The sequence below is a fragment of the Liolophura sinensis genome, chromosome 9, assembly GCF_032854445.1.
Source record: "Liolophura sinensis isolate JHLJ2023 chromosome 9, CUHK_Ljap_v2, whole genome shotgun sequence".
Classification (NCBI taxonomy): Eukaryota; Metazoa; Mollusca; class Polyplacophora; order Chitonida; family Chitonidae; genus Liolophura; species Liolophura sinensis.
In genome coordinates this window covers 29,049,521-29,067,723 of record NC_088303.1, presented here as the reverse complement: position 1 = coordinate 29,067,723, position 18,203 = coordinate 29,049,521, and the positions used below count along the sequence as shown (strand labels likewise).

The following is an 18,203-nucleotide window of genomic DNA, read 5'->3' as shown; positions in this document are numbered from 1 at the left end:
AAAAGTTACATATTTTATTCCATTGATAATTTGTATTGGTATAGTTTACACATATTCACTATACGGTAACTCTTGAGCCTACAATCTGTCATAACTTATAATTCTGTAAATATTTTTCCTTTTTCTAAATGGGATTGTACGGAAGCCCAATTGTGTCACGGCGAAAAAATAAATGGGGTAAAACAGTCGGAATTTCGACTTTCCTATGTCGAAATTTCCACTTTTTTCTCTACATTTCGACTTTCTTAGGTCGAAATTTTTACTTTCTTGCAGTTGGTATCGAAATTTCGACTTTTTATTTTCGAAATTTCGACTTTCTTATGTCATGGAGCTGGTATTACGATTAGGAGCAAACCATGCACATAAAGCTGGCGTATTATTGTATATGATGCCTCCGTGTGTCATCAGAGTGTGTCATTAACAGAATGTCGAAATTTCGACATGAGTTGCACAATGCACAACACAGACACAAAAAATGTTGAAGTCATTGATCATCTTATAAATGGGATGTTACACGTAACTTCGCCCTGGAAATTCAAAATTGTAGTTTTTCTGTTGTGCGCAGTGCAATGATCAGTAAATCACTATCAAAAGACAATTACAGCGTAATGGTCAGTAAGTCACTCAGTCACATCATAGTCAGAGTGTAATGGTCAGTAAGTCACTCAGTCACAACATAGTCTCAGTGTAATAGTCAGTAAGTCGATGTCACAATACACAGCATAATGGTCAGTAAATCACGCAGTCACCACACAGTCACAGTGCGATGATCGGTAAATCAGTTGTCACAACGTACACAGTCACAGTGCGATGGTCGGTAAATCAGCTGTCACAACAAAGTCACAGAGTATAGCGGTTAGTAAATCACTCAGTCACAACATGAACAGTCAAAGCACCACGGTCCTGAGTTCAGGGGGTTAATTATGTGTATTTACATGGGCAGTTGCCCAGTTGGCATGTCAATCGTTATATAGTTAGACAATCAGTCTACCCATGCCTCTCATATCGCACTGGCGCCCATGAACTGAAGATACAGGACATGTTCATACAGATACCTCCTGAGATGCAGGTAACCCCTGACCAGGAGGGGAGAACCCATGAACCGGAGCGGGGAACCCCTGGGCTGGAGAGGGGAATCCCTGGACTGGAGCGGGCAACCCCTGGGCCAGAGCGCCTGTGTTATATGGGTTTTGGTAACTTGATTTCCACGATTTCCAGGCTGAATAGGCGAAGTAAATGTCTATAGCAAACACTATAAAATCAGCCAAGATGAAACACTACAACAGAAAGACAGGTAAATATTAGCTGGATATTACATAGCGCATTTGCACATAGGCCTACATGGAAGTGAGAAAACCTACACTGCGAAAAAAGTTTGGGTTATTGGTAACTGACTCAAAAATCCCAGTTTTACAACTGTGCTAATTCAACTCAGAAAACTGAGTCGTATGACCAGATCAGCTGAGTCATGAAACTTATCTGGTTATACTGTTGACTCACTTGCACGGTCATAGTCGGAAAACTCACAGGGATCTTTCATGACTCAGCTGATGTGGTCATATGACTCGGTTTTCTGAGTTAATTAAGCTCAATTGTATTGAGCTCAACTCAGATTTTTTAATCAGTTGACCCAAACTTTTCTCTCAGTGTACGTGAGGCCAAAAATAGCAGATTTGCATGTACATGTAAGTATTTGTATATTATTCGTTAAGATGAATCTGTAGTGAGCGGACAGCCATCTATGAAATACAACTAATGGGCCAATTTAAGATTTTGGCTGGAAACAGCTCGTCACTTTCACGAAACTTTCGTAGACCAATTTTTTGTATATTTTGTCCTAAATCACGTCGCCTTTTGACGCATTAACGTAGCCAACGTCATTTCCAAAATAAATAAATAAACAAATAAATAAAAAGTTTCGGGAAATTTAATTTCCGAAGCTTTGTAAAAATAGCCCTTGAACTTGATAGTTCTTTTACTTGTGTGTACTATTAAGGACAGGTGTATTGTAATAGATGACGTCATATATACACGTATCTGCATGTATATGTGAGTGGATGGGAAAGTGGATGGGAAAGACTTACAGCGCAGGCAATCGTCATGTAGGCATATGACATCAAAAAGGGTAGAAACATCTGGAAGACTAGGGTGAACTGATAGGCGCGAACCGCAGCCAGGATACCAACACCGAGGAGCTGAGCCGTCAACATGCAGTTAATAATCAATACCTGGCTGAGGCAGAAATAAGCAAAGAGTTGGTTATAATTTTTTTATTATGGAGTGGTTTCATGAAACGAATAACGCGACTATTGTAACCTGAAACATACTGTATATGTATAGGCCTAGATCTGTTTCACTTAGCTTTCAGAGTCTATCATCTGTATGGCGGTAACTGTGCCTGGGAAAACTTAATTGGTATTGACTATAAATGTAGGCCTAGGCTCAGTGATCAATACATACAAACATAAAGAAAGTATATAATAACAATTATGTAACCATTCGGTAAGGCATTCCTGTTAAAATGTCGTTGATTTGCATAAGCCTATATACAGTCTTAGACAGCCACATGTATTTACACTAGAACCAAAACTTCTGCGTCTTAAAAGTATTCTTAGATAATAAGTGAGGCCTCCATGGCCGAGTAATTAGTATGCCAGCGCGACACAACGACCCTCTCACCGATGCGTCCAACTCATGCTGACTTCCTCTGCGGTCGTACGTGTAAAAGTCGGCCAGCAACCTGCGGATGGTCGTGGGATTTCACTGGGATGTGCATGCCCTCCTTTCGATTTTTGTCTGGCACACATGGCGTTTTCCAATGGAAACTAGGCCTACCAACCTTCGCAAATTCAATGTTTCGTCACACTTTTGAAGAGGCCGAGGACCTGTTTCGTCTTTTATCAACTGACCCAGAGTTATATATACTTGCTACATATATATATACGTGAATGTGTAATTCTGACTTACTATGACAGGAAACGCGCGGGGCTGATGGTCCGAAGCAAACGTGCTCAGTACAAACACAGTGCTCGCGAATACAAATGCCCAGATTGTGAAGACGTAAATGGACACTCCCTTTGTTGGCGTCAGTATTACTTCGGCCATCATCGCGGAGATAAATGCAGCGAGAGATAATACCTGTAAAATCACAACGATACAGAGACATAAATAAAAAGCTAATAACGACTGGAATCGATCGCTGCATGAAATGGAGTAAGTCATCAAAGAAGTAATATACAAAATGAACCGCTCATGCAGACAGGAGGGGAATATAACCTCTCATCCAGACATAAAGGGAATACTAGACGGAATGAACCACTCATGCAAACATAAAGGCAACTGTAGACGAAATGAACCATTCATGCAGACATAAAGGGAAGGGTGCGCAAAATGAACCACTCGTGCAGACATAAAGAGAACAGTAGACGACATGAACCACTCATGCAGACATAAAGGGAATAGTAGACGACATGAACCACAGGCAGATATAAAGGGAACAGAAGGCAGAATGAACCACTCACGCAGACGTAAAGGGAATAGTGGACAAAATAAGCAACAGGCAGATATAAAGGGAACAGAAGACGGAAAGAACCACTCACGCAGACATAAAGGGAATAGTAGACAAAATAAGCAACAGGCAGATATAAAGGGAAAAGAAGACGGAAAGAACCACTCACGCAGACATAAAGGGAATAGTAGACAAAATAAACCGCAGGCAGATATAAAGGGAACAGAAGACAGAAAGAACCACTCACGCAAACATAAAGGGCATAGTAGACGAAATGAACCACTCACGCAGACATAAAGGGAATAGTAGACAAAATAAGCCACAGGCAGATATAAAGGGAACAGAAGAGGAAAAACCACTCAAACAATAAAACATCAACTCAGACAAAGAGGTGAACAAAATTATGTAACAATTAATGATGAAAATAAACCACACACGCGCAGAACGACTAAGAGGTGAACAATTAAGACTGTGTGTAATGTAGCTGAAATGAATCCTTCAGATGTTACACCTAAACTCAACACAAAGAGGTGAGCAAGATAATGGGAAATGTACCCGAAAATATATTATTCAGAGGTAACGCCTAAAATAATACAGAGATAAGCAAAAATATGAAAAACGATGGAAAGCAACCACTCACATACCACAGGTTAAAATCGGACATTAAAAAGGTGAACAAAACAATATCAAACATATGATGGACTGAAATTAACCATTCAGACACGACATCTAAATCTGACAGATATGTGGACAAAGCAATGTGAAATATTGTATAGAAGTCAACCACAATGACATTACACCAAAAACCCAGACCTAGAAGTAAATAAGGCAATGAGAAACGAGGCGGGAATGAAACAGTCAGATTTGAAACCTAAAATTAGACGAAAAGGAACAAAACGAACAAATTAAAGGGAAATATGTTAGAAAAGAACCAAAGCAGACATTACCAATGACAAGAAAACAAGACAACGACAAGGGAGGCGGGATTTACGCAATCAAACACGAAACCTAAAATCAGCCAAAACGAAAAAAAAAATAAATAAATAAAAATAAAATAAAGAACAAAGCAATGCAATATGAACCAGAGAAATACCTCTCCTACACACAATATATATGGTAGGTAAATTGACATTTCAAGGCTTTTACAAGAAATGTACAAGTGGCTGTGTGTGTGTGTGTGGGGGGGGGGGATACATATATACATGTAGCGTTTCTGTGGAAAAAACGTTTTCAAGAGAACAAGTGTGGATTTCCAACAATCAGAACTTTGATGGTATATAAGCTTATATGCTACACACATATCACTTGAGATACCACTTAAGGAAAGGAGACGTTAGACAGGGCAATCTCAAATATGTACAAGTTTATTTAGGAACTTTAGTGAAAGTGGGTCGTGCTTTGTTCGTGGAGGAAACTATCAAAGGTGCCCAGAATAAATCCTCGACCTTCGCCATGTAGGTCTATCTCTTGACATTTTATTTATTTTCTTGGCGCTTTCATGATTTTTCTTTGTGCTTTATTTACACAGTCAGATCAACAACATTTCTTTTATTTCAAAGCTCACGATAAGAAAAAAGAAAAAAAAAACATATATACTGATGTTACCATTTCGGCGATCTTTAACTGGCCAGGCCTGGTACTGATGTACTCACTGACGGAAGGCATGATTCACAATCAGATATAGCGACGGTGGAGTTGGGTCAAACTTATCTGATGTTTGCCAAAGACAGAAAAGCATAGCGTATAACATATTTGTATACAGTACATGCATAAAATTCGGATATTAAACTGCCAGTGACGGCTTTTTAAAAAGTATGTATTTATCTATTTATTTATTTGATTGGTGTTTTACGCCGTACTCCTTCAATATTTTAATACTGGGTATCTTAATTTATAGCGTTTTTGCAATACTACATGTATCTGATTTGTTGGCCTATACATTTTATGTAAGAGGAGGTTTTTAAGTAATCGTTTGTTTATTTGATTGGTGCACAAAAATATTTTCTTCAGGCGTTTGCCTTCTACCACATTTATGGGTGTGGCGATAGACCAGAAATCTCATTCGTTCTTCCAGTCGCGAATTTAGAAGGCTGTAAGCTATGTATACATATATACTTATATAGATATATACTCTTGTATTAATTTCTGATGCATATGGCAACTCATCTCAGAGATATTGGGTAGAAGAAACCGAAGAGACTCATGGAGGAAACGACCGCGCTTTGTCAAATATCTCGCCCTAACCTAAAACCGCAGTTCAACGTGGGCGAGCTGCGCCTGGATTTGAATCTGCGACCACGGAGGTACAGGGTTAGTCCTCTCTCGGAGAGCCGATAAAATGCATGTGTCAAACAACTTTATGTGTTACCCGACCAGTTAAGGCCTACAGCAGATATAGAACATTCATTTTATTTATTAATTTCATTGTTACTTATTAGCAATACGCATTACTCAAGAATTTTTCATTATATGGTAGTCGTATTTACAACTAGACTAAACCTGGGGCAATCCGCTGACCTATGGCAAGTTACTAACTGTACCCCCCTCACAAGTGACGTACAGATGTATACATGATATGCATACCATATTGTCTTATGAAAGATAAGTGGTCTTCGATGATTCGACGATTCGTCGGCCACTTTGGTGGCCTAATGGTTATACTGAAGACGTAGCTCGTGCGCAGCAAAGTCCCCACATCAAACCCGGGTCGGGTCATACAAAAAAAAATGGTATTCTTATTGATGCTTAACTTGGCGTTCAGAACTAAGAACGTAACAAGGCAAAAAAAGGGCCGGTTGGCCCGGTGTCAGTATAATGTGGCTGTGTCGGAGTGTTATGTTTGGTGTCATATTTCGATGTAATAGGCTACTTCAGTGGGGCCGCACTTTGGCGACATGAACTCAGCCGGGCTCAAGTGAAGAAGAGTGAATGAGTGAGTGCTTGGAGTTTAACGTCGTACTTAACAATTTTTCAGTCATATGACGACGAAGGAATCCTTAGAGTGCATGTAATGTGCCTCCTTGTTGCAGGACGGATTTCCACCGCTCTTTTATCTAACGCTGCTACACTGAGACGACTTAAACCGCACCAATCCTCTTCATGATGGACGCCTTTCCTCTTTTAAAGTGTTAGATATGACTCAACCCAGGATTGACACTGGATCTACTGCTCCCGAAGCGGGCGCTCTACTAACTGTGCTATCGGGGCCGGTCAAGTAAAGACGATACACTATATGTACACACACCTATATAATGAATCCTCGTCGTCATTGGACCAAAAAATTGTTAAGCACAACTTATAGGCCTATACATAGGCCTACCGCACCTCGTTTGTCCTGACGATTAAAACAGATTTAGTATAGGCTACATCACTAAAACTATGTAAACGTGCGTTAATTATTCTTCTTACCGTGCGTATTCAGGGATATAACTCATAGGCAACCGAGGTTTGTAATGTTTTCATCTGCAGTGCACAAGGACGGCAACGACAACGTTCAAACCTAACGGCTACAAACGTATAAACGCACGGTTATCGAGAACAACATGACGTCAGAAAAAAAAAGAAGCTTTTACTGTTCACATAGCAATGCTGAGCTACAAGACAAAGCAAGGGTTAAAAAAAAACAGGCTTTTTCCTGTGTGTATCCTTCCAGAAAAACTGCTGGTTAAGAATCGGCAGCGTTACAAATCGGACCAATCATTGGTAAAACTGGACACGTTGGGAATTCCCCTTATAGGAATCGACAGCATTACGAACAAATCGGACTAAACAAATGGCCAAATTGGAGGCGTTGGCAAACAATGCTGTAAGATTCGGCAGCGTTATGATCAGTCGGACATTGACAAAACCGTAGGCTTTAAGCTGAGATTCCATATACGCGGTATGCGGTTTGCGGTATACGGCACGCGGTACGCGGATACGGCATGCGGTATGCGCTTTCTCTGATTCCATTTATGCGGTAACCTATGCGTTTTCTTTCATTCATGGTGCGTTTTTATCAGAGCAAACATTTCGCATTCCTCCATTTCACGACGTGTGGCTTTAGAGCAAGATTCAGACCTTGCCATAATAGCAATGTCATATAAGTTGTTGCAACTAAAGAAGCGTAAAAAGAGAAAACACCGATGGTGGCTCCACAGTATTTTGCGGCAAAGAGCTCAGCAGGGGGCTTTCCGAAAACTTGGTCTCGGAATTGCAGCTGGATGGAGAAAAATTCCAACAGTACTTTCGTCTAACCAGAGAACAATTCAAACAAGTTCCGACCACGTGTCGGGGAAACACCCCACCAGTGACGTCATTTCTTGGGATACCCTGTCCGGTTTTGAAAACGCATACCGCACCGATCGCTACATGGTGCGATTGATTTTGCCGTATACGTTTCCGCATGAAAAAACGGATCCGCGACCGTACCTATGGAATCATTGCAAATTATTTTAACTATTTCGATTTTTCGCCGCGTACCGCATACCGCGTACCGTATACCGCTACCGCATGTAAGGAATCTCAGCTTTATGGTTGCACGTGTCGTGTGTGGCATTATATATGTTGAAGGTGGAGAAAACAAAAATTACAAAAAAATTCCGATTAAAGAATGCGAAAAGTTAGTTGTAAATCTGGTCTTGAATATTTTTCAATTTTTCTTTAAAGAGAAAAAGACACTTGAATGGTGGATATATGGGATCAACTCTAGGTATATAATGTATAAATCAGCATGTAATACACATGCATATATTTGAATATATGCCACAAATTTTTATTAAAAGAAAATTTATTACATATGCATCACATCTTTATTCAGAAAATTAAGGTTGGTCTCAAATACCCACCAAACAAAAATATTTTCATAAACAATTTTCTCATGAAAGAAAAATTTAAAAGAAAACATTAAAGGCTATATTTACAAATAATTTTAATTACAATTAAATCTTAATTACAATTCCATGTAAAAAAGATGTATATCAAAACAACATTAAACATCTTTTCATAAACATGTCACATGAAAGAAAATACAATACATCCCTTAAAAAATTTAACTTTAATGAATCAGTAATAAATAATGTTATCAGCTATAATCTTTTAATATTTTTGTGTAAACTGGTCAAAGTTTATATGAGTGAAGGAAACCTCCATTTCTCACCTTGCACCTGACAGCTAAGACAGAAAACCACAAGTACAGAGCTGGAACTGACCTTGTTACCTCATCACCCGAGTTGAGATGTGTGGTTTAATAATACCAATACATGGCATCAGAGACTTTGCCTAGCTCATGGTATTATACATATGTTTACAAGTATATTATGAACAACTGTTAAGCTCTACAATGTGATACAAACAACTGTACACAGCACTAGGCAAGCACAATTTTTCATAAACTCTTGCTAGTATTGACAGATTCTCATAAAACCATCTCACAAAAATCCTCTGGAATCCAATGTTAGATTCTAGTGCACTCAAGTTATTCTTCAATTGTTTTTTTTTTTCCCCAAGGCAAAAAAGTGAAAAACTGTAAACTGTATTAGAGATAAACTCTTAATTCTTCAGACAAACGCAGATATTACCGATCATTTAAAAGCAATTTTTATTTTACTGAAAATTAAATGAAAGTATTTTTCCACATAGTTTTCAGTTGTCTGTATGATGAACCTTACTTCATATTTAAACTTTCTTTTAGTTTACATACAAGAATATTTAATGCAATTCTCTTCACATGTGACACTCCTAGACAACAATCATATAGGTACAAGTAGATTTATCTGGAACTGAAATGACTATAATGACTATTAAATACCAACTGTCTATTATTCACAGCATCTCTGTCATAACTTGCCGCGTATCACCCCTTCCTGAGCCACAGACGCAGCCAAAATGCCATCCTGCCTCCACAAACGACCCAGCGAAAATGCACGACCCATTCCTACAAACACAACCACGCACATATAAAAACACAACCTGCACATATAAAAGAATACCACACACATATAAAAACACGACCGCGCGCATATAAAAACACAACCACACACATATAAAAACACAACCAGACACATATAAAAATACAACCACGCACATATAAAAACACAACCATGCACATATAAAAACACAACCATGCACATATAAAAACACAACCACGCACATATAGAAACACAACTCCATTTTCACACTTTTTACTGCAGAAGAGTACTGTATTGACATTCTTTATTATTTATATAAAGGAGATTTGCCAGGATTTGCTTCACTGCTACAAGTGATATTTCACTCGGTTAGATATCACTTTTGTTGTCATACATTGAAATGTCGCACCCAGATGCCTTCATGATGATATGAGTTCAGTCAACTTCAACATTCCTATGTCACGCAAAGTCATACATGACATCATACACGATGCCACGCTACAGGCACAAGTCTGTGAAGGCCTACAGTTAAAAAAACTGCTGAAACACTTTCAAATACACCAATCACACGACACATAGCGTCTCATGAGTTATTAATTCCATCTCCTGTGAGAAAAATATTTACGGTATTCAACTATGACTATGAATGCTGAACAATGATGGCATACAACTGTAGCTCTGCAATACTGTTACTGTTATTCATTAAAAGAAAATGCAAGACTAGACGAAATGTATGTATATTAATAAAAAAAAACCCATGTTACCAGGAAAGACTTTCTTTTCTCAATTTTAACCATCAAAGGCAAGTTATTTCTAGAACCCCAAAATGCAGGTTTCCCACATGGCAGAGAATCTGAACAGTTATTTAGTGCTTTCAGCCAATTTCATGATTACAAATGTTTGCTGGAAGCAACCTGCCCAACCCACCAAAAAGGGTCTACGTCTAAAGTTTTCACTGGGAGTGCGTTAGGGTTTTTTTTTTTTTTCATCACTCTCTAAATGTTAATTTCATTCAAAATCGCTACCTCTACAATAGTCAGCATAAAAAAAAAAATCCGCAAACAACAAGGCTATCTTTTCTGATAGGGTCAGGTCACATATCTGGTCCAAAAAAGTGTTTGTTGGTTAAAAGTGTACAGATGTCAACAATATAGGAATGCTGACTCACCATTCCATTAATTACAATAAACTGTGAATGTTTTGCCTCGAAAACTGTTCATTCATATCCCATGGCAGTAACTTACCAGCTTGTGGACTTTCCATTTCAAGCAGCATCCACTCATCCACATGGAAGGAGTTGTGGAACCAGATGGAGTGGTCGAGGGAGGACATAAAACTGACCTTGAACTTAGGTTCAGGGTTGAGGGCTGTGCCCAGAAGAGCCATGTCCGAGAAGTAGGCCGCGACACACTGGTGCATGTTCATGTCCTCACCTGTAAAATTATGAAAAAAAAACAGGACTGATGAGATGGTCATACTATATCAAACAAAGATATCAACACTGTACTGTCTAAACAATGGGAAAAAATACTCCAAGATGGGCCATGACCAAGAAAGGCATAGTGCCATCCGTGTTACAGCCCATTACTGAGTGATACAGGTTATGCAAGCGCATTAATTTTCTTTAGCATTTATGTAGTTAATGTTTCAACTTTAACCTCAAATATTTATATTCCCTAACAGGGGCGCATGAAGCAAATGAAATTTATTTTTTCACTTTATATATATATTATGGTAGTCAGTTTTATGGAGCAGGAAACCTTTGGCGAGTTACTGACAAACTTTTGTACCTGTCACATACAGATATGCACTCTATATTGGCGGAAGAGAAGTTGTCCTCTACGAACAAGCACAAGAGCATGATTATCGTTTACTTTCACAAAGGCCCAAAATTTTTGGGAGCTGACAATTCACATTAAATACTTGACAATCAATTTACTTTATCTATTATTACAGACAGGTGTAAGCACTGCTTGTCTGATTATTGGTGTCTGTTGTAAGTGCTCAACAGAGAAAGAGAAAGAAAATGGTGTTTGGCTATCACATTATATAAACCTGAGCCCTTTAAAGATTATCTCAGATAATATGACAGAATGCCACAGAAAATTGCCAACAACGATTTGTTGAGTGTTTTTCTTAAAATAGGTGAAAAACTGAAGAAGGCAAAAACAAGATGCGAACTTGTCACCAAATTCAACTCATTTCATCTCATCTCATAGTTTTCCATACATACATCAGATCAGCAGAAAACTCCATGCACATATCTAATACAAAGTGTATTATTAATTGACCAACTGACTCACTGAATGATTGATTAATGTTTAACATCATACTCATGAACATTTTCACATATACACTCTGAGAACAAAAGAGATAAAAGAATCACTGAAACCGATTACGCCCTGTCTAAGGCTGGGATTGAACCAATGCCTAGCATGTCCAATGATTCACTGATAGGCATCTCAAGCACAAAGCCGTGCCGCGTACCCTCAGACATACCTATGTGACCCTTAGCTCTGACCCATATGTAGCGTATGGGTGGGGAGGGGACAGTTCTCAGATACACACAGGGCTCTGTGGGGCGCAGCTCCACCGGTACCTCCTGAGCTAGCAGTTTGCTGAATGCAATTTTACGGAACTCTGAGATCTCTGAAGACCTAGGACAGATATAACAATAAGCTTTATAAGAACGCATGCTGGTTCTTATGTTTTTGAAGTACTATGTTCCGCACTAAAGTTTGCCCACACCAGTGCAAAACTGGAGTCAAGTAATGTTCAAAAAAATATTAAATTTGTTACTGAAACTAACATTTTGCCAGTACTTGGGATATCATCCTGCAAACAATCGTCAGAACATCATTCTAAAGCTGATGCAGACGAGAGCCAACTGCTCAGCTATTCACTAAATGAAGACATTGCCTCAGTCAAAAACTTAAGTGTAGATGATAAGCACTTGGCTTACAAATCGTGGGTGAAGTACGTCACGTGACCAGTCATATGACCTTCCTCCAATAGCTTATCAGAGGAAAAACAGCGCACTCAGATAATGCGATAGAACGGAGTTTACGCCTAAATTTATTGTTAAAACGGTGACATCATCGTTTGCGATTTTCTTATCAATGAAAATGGGCGAATCCGCTTATAGGTCAGTCATCATTTCGCATGTCATTTTGAATGAACTGCGGGGAAAGGTCACAATGATTTATTAGCATATTTCTATTGGTCTGTTTATGTTCCTGGCTTAGCTGGCGACTTACGCTCCCTGCACACGGTGAGGTTTTTCTCTTGCCTGCCTGAAAATATCAAACAGGCTAGATACTTGGCTCACGGCCTTGTGAGTTGAAAACCTCATGAAAACTGGGTGCATACGATGAGGTTTTAGTTACTCGGGGTCAATAGCTGAGCATTAGGCTCTCGTATGCAAAGGGGCTTAAGATTAATAAACCTATCAGAATCAAACAAAATGAGTAACTTAAGTGATGGATGAAATATTAGGTCAAATACAGCTGAATGTCCCTGATATAAGCAAATATATTTACTGTTCTTTGATTTCTAGGTTAAAAAAAGTACATCTACATGTAACAATGTTTTTCCTCGGTGTTATATATTGTTGTAATGTAAATATGGGTGCTTTCTTTTTCTTAAATCAACACTATGTAAATGATGATATTAACCCTCATAACCTTATAACGAATGGCTCGCAGAGAAACTGTATCTAGAACATCTGACTTGTATTGAAATTACTGTCTCTATTTTCATTCGAGACTGAAATAAATAAATAGCCATCTATCTGCACTGTCTGACAACATACAAAAATATGGTATTCTTAATGACTGAACGAAAAGGTAAAAAAATTGACACCTCAGGTCAGCATGAAGCTTATTATGTTGCACCTGATCATCACAAAATACACTCTCAGTTAAGATACTACACATCTGACACATACCCGCATTCTTCGACCTTTTTTAAGTGCCTCTGCAACAGACATTTTTCAACCATTCTGACAGAACTATGGTTTGTAGAGAAATAATTTGTGCAACTTTATGAAGCTTCCAGAGATCTTTAGTGTCATACACAATTTATTTGAGTGTCATTTTCACCAAAATTAAATGCATACATTCCACAGGAAAAATGTGCTTTAGAAGTTGAAATGATGGAACATTTACAATATGCCAGCCATGCAAGGCCTGTACATACGCAACGGCCTTCTGCAGGATCTGTTCTGTGTTGAGGAGAGAGGATGGCGGAGGGACATCAGGCATGGTGTACTGGTGGCTCAGCACACTCTCCTCTTTCTCCTTGCAGGATACCTGCATGGCCAGAATGTTGTCCCCATTCTGTATAGCCTTGACTGTACGGCTGGAGTAGGTCGCTCCGTCTCTCGTACGCTCCACGTGGTAGATCACAGGGAAGTTAGGATTACCTAAAAACAGGACCAGGCTATAGTGTATAAATTCAAAGAAAATATTTATTTAATTTTTTTATTAATTTATTTCACTGTTGTTTAATGCCACACTCAAGAATTTTTCACTTATACAATAGCAGTCAGTTTCATGGGGCAAGGACGCCAGAGTGCCTGTCATAAACCACCAGCCTATGGCAAGTTACTGATGAACTTTCCCACATGTGACTTACACATACGCATGTATATACACATAACATTGGTGGAAGACAACTGGTCATCAATGACTGTCTGCGCAAACAGCTGCATGAGCATCGCCAAAGGCTAATCCTCATGAAGTCCCCCACAAGAAGTGAGAGGGGTGAAATCTACAAATTCCTTGTCGAAGATTACCTGTCATCCTTAACGCGCAGTGTCAGCCATTCTGATTAAACAAATGGAACAGCAACAGGGTTGTCAGAGATCAATTCAAAGCAAAATTCATGACTGCTATACCATAGGAATAGAGAAAATGTAAAAATCTGTATTTCAGCATTCTGAGATAGAGCTCAAATGTTTCACCATCACACTGAAATAATATTATATAGATCAAAATTATCCATCCATGACAGTCTGTGGGGTGACTTTGTAATTAATTCTTACATGAATATGTACATTTAGACATGAAGATGCTCAGAGAAAGCAAATTCTTGCCTTTTTCAAGTCATGCAACAGACGGCATTCCATCCATGATATTGACGGAAAGCATGCATGCATATGATTGTGGTATCACAAAACTTGGCACCCAATATAAATATGGCTTAATTACCTCCTTTGAGAAAGTAGGCATGCAGACTATGGACGCTTCTATCACGGGGAACTGTCATAAGGGAGGCAACCATGGCCTGGCCCACGATCTGCCCCCCAAACACAAACCGTGCCAACGCTGGCTTCCATAGGTTTGCGCTCTTGGCTCTGAAGGTACAGAAATTCCCATATAGTCAAGCATATACAGCAAAATTATCTACAACATAACACTTTGTACAGTGCTGTCCAACATATATACACTGGAGCAACAGTGAGAAATTGAGAACTGCCTATATAAATGGAATAAATTCAAACCACATACGACTGCTTGCTCGAACTGTCATACAACAGGATGTCATGTATTTCTGTACTTCACAGGGTGAAAAATTTATTTATTAATTCACTTGATTCGTGATAAACTTTATATTCAAAAACATTTAACAAAGCTTAGGCATGTAACATCCCTACATGTGGCATAGCCAGTTCAGTGTTAACATGTAAATCAGTATTGTGGAAGGCAAGTGAACTTCAAGTAAGACCACTTTAAGCAGCTTAAATGCTACATAATACATACATACATACATATAATGCTACAGTAGCATCATAAATGCTACTGACTGCTTAGTGCCTCCTTGTAGCCTCAGGTGGATATTTCACCTCCTCTTTTTATACTGGGCTATCACAGCCACATGGGCAACCAATGGTAAATCTTACACAATATCACGCCATGTCCGACAAGTCCCTTCTAAACTGCAGTCCAAAACTGGTGTCAACTTGAGCTCTTACCTAGTACCTCGCCCGCACATGCAACATCCCTGGTATATTCCACTCAGTAACAGTGCACCAGGCCTGTATTCACGACACATCAAACCATTTCAACAAGGTGGCCATTATAGACTCTTCTTTTCAGGTTTAATGTGCATGTGCCATCCAGGAACGACAACTTTTTTAAGAGCCATAACTGTGAAGGCAAAATGGCTACAGCTTTAGCGATGAATCTGGCTCCCATTTGTCCTTACCATATGGAATAGCCCTGCCTTCAATTGTGTGGACGAGCTGAGAGGTAAGAGCCATAGTAAACATCTGTTTTGGACCGCTGAGATCATTTAGAAAAAGTTTATCGGACTTGGCATGAAATGACGTATGGTTTACCACAGGCTCCTGGTGTGGCTATGATACTCCACCAGCCAAGGATAAAGAGGAGATAAAATAGCCATTTGGGGCTAGCCACCTTGCAAGGCCAGAAGAAAAGTGGAAGGCAAGCTGTGGAATCTTGGCGATTCCTTCCCAGACGTTACGACGAAAAAGATTATTAAAATACACGCACCATCAACACTGGGTCAAAAATAGTCCCTGTAACAAGACGTATATAGGTAGAATAATTCCGCAGATGACTCGAATCTTAAAACCCAACACCCAACCTGGATGTCAGCCTTTATGGGAGGCAAAAAAAAACAAAAAAACATTACGCCTAAGTATTATGAGAGAAAAAAATACAATCATCTGGCTCTATTGGGTGTTGACATTAGCCTAAGCATTATGAGGGGAGAAAATACAATCATCTAGCTCTATTGGGTGTTGACATTAGCCGAAGCATTATGAGGCGGAAAAAACACAATCATCTGGCTCTATTGTGTGTTGACATTAGCCTAAGCATTATGAGGGGGGAATACAATCATCTAGCTCTATTGGGTGTTGACATTAGCCGAAGTATTATGAGGCGGAAAAAATACAATCATCTGGCTCTATTGGGTGTTGACATTACGAAAACACCACCACCATAACAGCCTAATGGAAAAAGGAGATTAGTCCTTCAAGTTAAAACAGGCCTACATAAATTAAACTGATGGGGAAGCGAACATGACAAAATGTTAATAAATGCCACGCGAAAACTGAACCCCCAGTGGTCCCGGGGTTACACATGTGTCCTCACTTAGAAATTATCATACCTGTAAATATTCACGTCAATCGTCTCGAGGTCGAGTGTTTTGTGAAGGACACCTTCTAGGTCGGGTTCTGCGGCGGGTGGGTCAAACTTGCCAGCTTCTGTACCTAAACTGGATGCCATGCCCACTTGGCGACATGTGACGCAGCGCACAGTTATTCCCCTTGATCTGTTTAAGCTCGGCAAAACCCTGGGCGACAAAAATGTGACGACTTGCATCGGTTTTAATGTCTCAGCTAGCATATCTTAATCAGCGCGCTCTAGTCGGTCTTAACAAGGGAAGCCTTTTAACTTAACTTTTACGCTCTCATCTCCAAACACTTGATATTTCGTCAGAAACTCTGTTCTACGATTGGCTTTCTCGCAGGCTCAGCAATGAGGCTCACAAGGATGGGAACCTGCGCATTCGCACAAGTCCAAATTTTTTTTTGCACAGTGGACGTCCTCCATTTGATGCTCTCCATTTAATTAGGCTTTTGATTACCGCTCCGCACAGCTGTTTTAGATAAAATGCATGTAGATATTCGGCCTATGATTCACATTATGTATTTATTTGATCAATGATTGTTATTTAATTTTATTACACTGATACAACTGTGATGAGTTTTATGAGCGAGGGAAACCAAAGTTTCATACATATTACATGGTAGATGAAACAGAAATTTTATATAAAGATCAAATTGTATGCAGCTGGCTAATGTGATGTCAAAGTATTCCAGACTCTAAAGTTGGAGCTATGTAAATCAGACATGAGAACACACATGCAAGCAGTGATGTTGAATTAAAACTGAAGATCACACTGATGTGAAATGAGGAAGATGTTGAAGAGGGTGATGTTGAATTAGGCAAATGGAAGATCAGACAGTGATGTAGAATTAGGAAGATCAGTGAGTGATGTTGGATTAGGAAGATCAGACAGTGATGTAGAATTAGGAAGATCAGCGAGTAATGTTGGATTAGGAAGATCAGCGAGTGATGTAGAATTAGGAAGATCAGCGAGTGATGTTGGATTAGGAAGATCAGCGAGTGATGTTGCATTAGGAAGATCAGACAGTGATGTAGAATTAGGGAGATCAGCGAGTAATGTTGCATTAGGAAGATCAGACAGTGATGTGGAATTAGGAAGATCAGCGAGTGATGTTGTATTAGGAAGATCAGACAGTGATGTAGAATTAAAAAGAACACAGTGATGTAGAATTAGGAAGATCAGACAGTGATGCAGAATTAGGAAGATCAGAGAGTGATGTTGGATTAGGAAGATCAGCGAGTGATGTTGCATTAGGAAGATCAGACAGTGATGTAGAATTAGGAAGATCAGCGAGTGATGTTGCATTAGGAAGATCAGACAGTGATGTAGAATTAGGAAGATCAGACAGTGATGTTGCATTAGGAAGATCAGACAGTGATGCAAAATTAGGAAGATCAGAGATTGATGCTGGATTAGGAAGATCAGACAGTGATGTAGAATTAGGAAGATCAGACAGTGATGTAGAATTAGGAAGATCAGCGAGTGATGTTGCATTAGGAAGATCAGACAGTGATGTAGAATTAGGAAGATCAGCGAGTGATGTTGCATTACGAAGATCAGACAGTGATGTAGAATTAGGAAGATCAGTGAGTGATGTTGCATTAGGAAGATCAGACAGTGATGTAGAATTAGGAAGATCAGAGAGT

The 18,203-nt window shown here is 39.3% G+C and overlaps 2 protein-coding genes across 3 annotated transcripts; both read right to left on the bottom strand.

The window, feature by feature from the left end:
• Positions 1-93: 93 nt before the first annotated feature.
• On the bottom strand, positions 94-7,004 carry LOC135475909 (uncharacterized). 2 transcript variants are annotated; one of them, XM_064755868.1, is made up of 5 exons: positions 6,917-7,004; positions 5,114-5,218; positions 2,968-3,138; positions 2,085-2,228; positions 94-1,277 (listed from the first exon to the last, which is right to left on the bottom strand). In XM_064755868.1, the coding sequence occupies exons 2-5, from the start codon at positions 5,171-5,173 to the stop codon at positions 1,044-1,046; spliced, it is 609 nt and encodes a 202-aa protein (XP_064611938.1). In that variant the 5' UTR covers positions 5,174-5,218; positions 6,917-7,004; the 3' UTR covers positions 94-1,043. The 2 variants fall into 2 exon arrangements, 1 of the variants encoding a protein (XP_064611938.1); XR_010445073.1 differs by lacking the exon at positions 94-1,277 and having other exon boundaries at positions 2,091-2,232.
• Positions 7,005-8,400: 1,396 nt separating this feature from the next.
• On the bottom strand, positions 8,401-16,867 carry LOC135475459 (acyl-coenzyme A thioesterase 8-like). Its single transcript, XM_064755368.1, has 6 exons — positions 16,534-16,867; positions 14,607-14,752; positions 13,594-13,819; positions 11,896-12,053; positions 10,641-10,829; positions 8,401-9,422 (listed from the first exon to the last, which is right to left on the bottom strand). Exons 1-6 carry the CDS (start codon positions 16,770-16,772, stop codon positions 9,325-9,327), a joined length of 1,056 nt encoding a protein of 351 aa, XP_064611438.1. The 5' UTR covers positions 16,773-16,867; the 3' UTR covers positions 8,401-9,324.
• Positions 16,868-18,203: the final 1,336 nt, after the last annotated feature.